We start from the raw sequence: 5,130 nt of genomic DNA, 5'->3' as shown, positions 1-5,130 counted from the left end.
TCCTGTAAAAACGTTTTGTTTTGTTTTTGGACGATCACACCCTCCAGTGAGAGTTGCAATATCAGGAAGTGAACCTGTGAAGTCAAGACAGCCTGTTGGCAAACAATACCAGTATGTCCATGAAAAGATAAACAGGTGGATTAAAGACTAAAGATTTATGTTTAGGTAGAGTAAGTGTGAAATTCTGTGATTTTATTGAGCTATTTGTTAGGACAATGTCTTCCTTTTTACACAGCGCTGAACCTCTTTCAACCAAACCAGAAAACAACTGAGATCTTAATGTTCCTTTGGGACAACAGTCAGCTATCATCAACCGCCATCAGAGCCCTCAGGCCTGAGCAAAAAAAATCCAATCAACTCAGTTGTCGGCACTAGTTTCTGTCCTCTTAAATCACTTGCAAATTTTAAATCATTCCTGTCTGTTAAAGACTTTCAGACTGGTAGTCCAAACTAACAATCAGTCAGCGTTATTAGTTAATTAATCTCTTCCTGCCAGTGACAAATCTCGCTGCCGCATTGTGAAGCAACAGCAGCGAGATTTGACACTAGCAGGAAGACATTAGTTGTCTCCCTCCTCTATCTACCCAGTTAAATACCCATTACTTATCTTTAACCTCCTTATTATCACCATAATCACATTCCTGAACAGTTTACTTTAGTGCCAATGCTGTGTGTTCTTATATCAACACACCCCATGCTTACTTACATCCCCTTTGTATGCCTGCGTTCATTTAATCGCTTTGTAAAGCACTTCAACCTGTTTGCTCTGTAAATAAACGTAACCACAGTAGCTGCTACATTAAAGCGCCGCTGAGCAGAGAAATGAGACATCTGACAATAGTTCATTAGAATCATACATACACATGATTTTATTCATTTATCCACCTTAAAATTAGGATGTACTGCGAATGTGTTATTGTACACTGAAAATCAAGTGGAAAAAAACAACAACAAATAAAATCTACATGGTTTACAGGGACATGAAGATAAAATTAATGTACAATGAAACAATAATCATTAAATGGATAATAATCCTACAGTTTAGGAGCGTTGTGCCTCTCTGTAATGTTTACACTGTAGCGTTTTTCAATGCAACAAAGCCTCATGCTGCTGGCGGGAATGTCTTAAAGAGCTGTCGAACACGGAGCTTTATCTCAGAAGGGCACGCAGTCGAAGTACAACGCAAACTCCAATGGGAACAAGAGATCGATGAAATGTTAGACGCGGGGTAGAGGAGTTTGAACAAAAACACACAGTATACGCAGGATAATGAACACAGAGGATATTTGATAAATAACACAAATGAAAAAATCTGACAAATAAGAAAAATAGAAGATACAAAAACATTGGCAATATACAGCTCGTAACAGAACAAACAGTATGACAGAGATTAAAAGGAAATGTCGTTGTGTTAAGAAAACAAGATGGTCGTATTTTCCTCACTCCAATGAGTCAGCTTTAACTGAGATCTCATTTTAAAGGGGATATGTTACACAATATTCAAACAAGACCAATGATTCCTTAGTATGAGCTACAGAAGACTTGGTAATCCCCTCAAGCTTTGCAGTAGATTTTTTTCTAGTGTCTAGTGTCAGTTTTCTTCTTTTGGTTAACTTCTTTTTTAGAAATAATTAGATCATTTTTCTAACAACAATACGATGTCTCCCTGTCTAGACAATCAAGACGAGATCTGGCCTGCAAATAAAACAGAAATCTGGGTTTGTGTTCTGGTATAAGCACTGAAAGCGGAACTTCACTTGGTTATTTCACTACCCCATGCTTCTTCTTCTTTAACACCGTCCTCTCTGCTCTCCCCCTCAGTGCACCAGCTCCAGCTGGCTGGTGGAGAAAGGCAAGACGCCGCTGACGTAGTACGCGATCCCCAGGGAGAGGAGGGCGATGACCACGAGCAGCAGCAGCACTCTCCAGAAGCCCAGATCCTCCACAAACTCCTGCCAAGTGGTCCTGAAGCTGGACAGGACCCCCTCGCTGCTCTGGAGGTTCGGGTTGAGTAAAGAGTGACTCTCCATGGCGCTGAGGGAAACAGACGGGCAGACAGACAGACAGACTGTAACTCACTGTGACTCACTCGTAGATGCAGTGTTCAAAGAGTACGCTCTGGTTTCAGTTGGAGGTTTTGCAACCGGGAGATGGGAGATATGACAAATGTACATAACACTGACAACAACAACACTCAAATGACCGTATGTACATCAAAAGAGTTGTTTTGGGCTAAAGTGCATTTTCAGCCAAAGCTAATATGAAATGAATTAGGAGTCCAGTTTCAGTTCAACCAGTTTCCACAACACTGAAAGAAATATGAGACCTGCATTAGTTACATTTGTGAACAAGCTGTTTCTGTTATGAGCAACAATAAAACATAAAATACATTTCCAGGCTCACACACCAGCACTTAAATGACATTCTGTAATTGTTGTGTGAGTGACACCTGCTATTGTGTGGGCTTGTGAGTGCTGAGAGGTGTCGGCTTTCAGGAGTTAAACAGCGAGCAGCTTCAGTACAGGAGAATGTGAGTTTTCAAAATACATGTGACTGAACGTTTGGTGTAAATCCACAGCGAGTCTAATGACAATCCACTGATTCAATGTGGGAAAAGACACGTTGAAATTAGGGATGTCAGCAGAGCAGATGCTTGACGGACTACAGTACCGGAGATTCCTCTGGTCTGCCGTTAAATGGTGTTTAACTTCATTTATTAATGTGAAAATGTCAAAAAGACGCACAGACGAACGAAAACAAACATTCAGCGGGAATACAGTTTTGTTCTGGTAACGCAGGTAAAGCCCGCAGCGGAGCTACAAACCCTGCAGGGCTTGAAGGGAGAGAGAGATTCACTCCAGACCAAAAAGAGATGACAGAGACTTTGTTAGGCTAGTTTAAAGTCTACTTTGTTATTTAGAACAGTGGAATTTCACTGATATTGGTACTGACTACTACATTTCTGCTATTGAGACATCCCTAGTTGATATCAGGGTGTTCATTAATTATGTATCTGTACTACTGTACAATAAAAGAAAAGGACCAATGTGAAGTCATCTATGCGTTGTCATGCAGTGGTTTTACTGGTCCAGCCCACTTGAGGTCAGATTGGGCTGTACGAATGAGTTTAACCCCCCTGATTTACATTTTAAATTTTCACCATGTCAACATGAAATCGCCTTATCTTTGAACTTTTATTGTATTTTTTTCTGTACAGAGTTTTAGCTTTAAATAAAAGCTTTTACAGACCCATTTTTTCAATTTATCTTCCTGTTGGTTTCTTTCTATAGGAAGTGTGTTTGCTTTTGTAACCACTGCCCTCATAAAAAAACAACAAAGGGCTTTATGACTAATCAACTTCCGTTTGAATATCACACTGACCCTGGATCAGTCCAGTTTAAACTCGCTATCTCCGGCTCCACACACCCACACAACCGTCCCGCAGTCCACCTACACACACACACTAACCTCTCACTATCAGCCATCTGCATCGTTTCCAGTTTGGAGTGGGGTCCCCTGTTGAAGCCTTTCACTTCCTGCTCCTCCAGTCCTTCCAGCAGACGGATGGCGTCTTTGTTGACCCCGCGTCTCTTCGCCAGCACCAGAGGGGTCGATCCATTGTGGTTACTGTAACGCAAGATAACACACAGACCCGCCGCTGTCAGACCCGAGGAAAACATCGAGTGCTGCGGAGGAAACTATAGTTCAGCAGCCAACACACACACACACACACACACACACATTTACAGTACAGCTATAATGAAATGGAGATTAACAGGCACCGAGAAACCCACACTAGAAATAAATACAGCGGCATGATGTGGTGGAACTCCCTGAATACTGATACAATAACACTGACTCAATTGAAAGTAGGATTACTTCTTGTGTGGTTTCCCTATGTCGGTCTCAGTTAAGTAGTTGCCAAACACTTGAAAGGAAATGGGAAAGCAGTGTGGTGTGCCGACAGTAACTGAGGTCACAGCAGCTGGCTTATAGTTGGGATTCATTACAAGAGCCCTAAATAAACACACTTGTGCTCCTTAACACTTGTTAATAAACGGTGTACATTCTGCGTAAAGATACCAGTTAACTAGAAAAGAATGTATCATTAGTTTTATTGGTAACAAAACTGACGAACGCCAGTTGGAAATTGGAAATTACTTCACATATTTAGGGGAAAGTTATGAGCAAGACCTGACGCACGCCAAACTGAAGTCTAATGATAGCTTACTTAAACATGTGCAAACAAGAACACGACACAGTTCACAAATTACTGTGAGGTGACAATGAACAAAGAACAGTTCCCACGGCGATCCGACACATTCTTGAGAAGGAATCTTTTGCATTAGATTAGATGAGCTGGACCTGACCCACCCAACATTTTATACACGATCAACACTGTTTGTGTTTAGTCTTTTCCAGACGGGCTCATCTTATCTTGAAATCGCACCCTTGTTTAACATCCATTTATTTTAATCCAGGGCTCCAAAATCACTCTGGTGGGTTCGATTTCATAGAATCCATCATGCCACCTGTTTCATTAGGCCGAGGGAAGATATCTTACTTCACTTACAATAGCCCTGCAACACACTCACTCTTTGGCAAGCTGCACAGACTCACCACCACACTTACTCAGCAGCGCTACGTCACTGGCTGTGTGAACCATTTTTCCACGGGAATAAACCACAGCAATGTAGTTGAGCCACAGACGGTGCCCTAGCCCTGTCAGTCTCCCACCAAAGAGCCACTCTAACGCTCTTATTAGCTTCACATATGGATGTACTGTGCATTTTCCAACTGAATATCTGAATAACCATTTATGTGATGTGAGTAGTTGCAGTCAAGAGTCGCAATCGATTATATAAAGGAGGCAGAGCTGCAACTCTTGCTCTTGTTAATTGATTAATCGTTTGTCAGTTTTTACTATAAAAAAAATGACAAACTGTTTCCAGCCTATCAGATGTGAGGATTTACGTCCTTTCTCTGATTTATTTTACTGTAAACTGAGTATGTTTGCATTTCCTTGGACTTTTATTCTATGGGGCAAACACTTGATAGAGAGGACACATATAATTTAGCCTAGAAAGAGATGGAACAAAATCCTTTTATGAGAATTGTGATTTTTTTTTT

The 5,130-nt window shown here is 41.2% G+C and overlaps 1 protein-coding gene across 1 annotated transcript in view; it reads right to left on the bottom strand.

Moving 5' to 3' along the window:
• Nucleotides 1–844: 844 nt before the first annotated feature.
• ankrd46b (ankyrin repeat domain 46b) overlaps nt 845–5,130 on the bottom strand; it is a 9,893-nt gene continuing 5,607 nt past the window's right edge. Inside the window, exons 3-4 of the mRNA XM_035675061.1 lie at nt 3,469–3,627; nt 845–2,034 (exon numbers count right to left, since the gene is read on the bottom strand). Coding sequence (XP_035530954.1) covers nt 1,818–2,034; nt 3,469–3,627 — 376 coding nt within the window. The 3' untranslated portion in view covers nt 845–1,817. The remainder of the gene's footprint in view (nt 2,035–3,468; nt 3,628–5,130) is intronic.

The sequence above is a fragment of the Morone saxatilis genome, unplaced genomic scaffold (assembly GCF_004916995.1).
Source record: "Morone saxatilis isolate NCDOM2014 unplaced genomic scaffold, NCSU_SB_2.0 Contig4, whole genome shotgun sequence".
NCBI classification, from domain to species: domain Eukaryota; kingdom Metazoa; phylum Chordata; class Actinopteri; family Moronidae; genus Morone; species Morone saxatilis.
The sequence above is the reverse complement of the archived record's forward strand: the minus strand, read 5'-3'. Positions and strand labels throughout refer to the sequence as shown.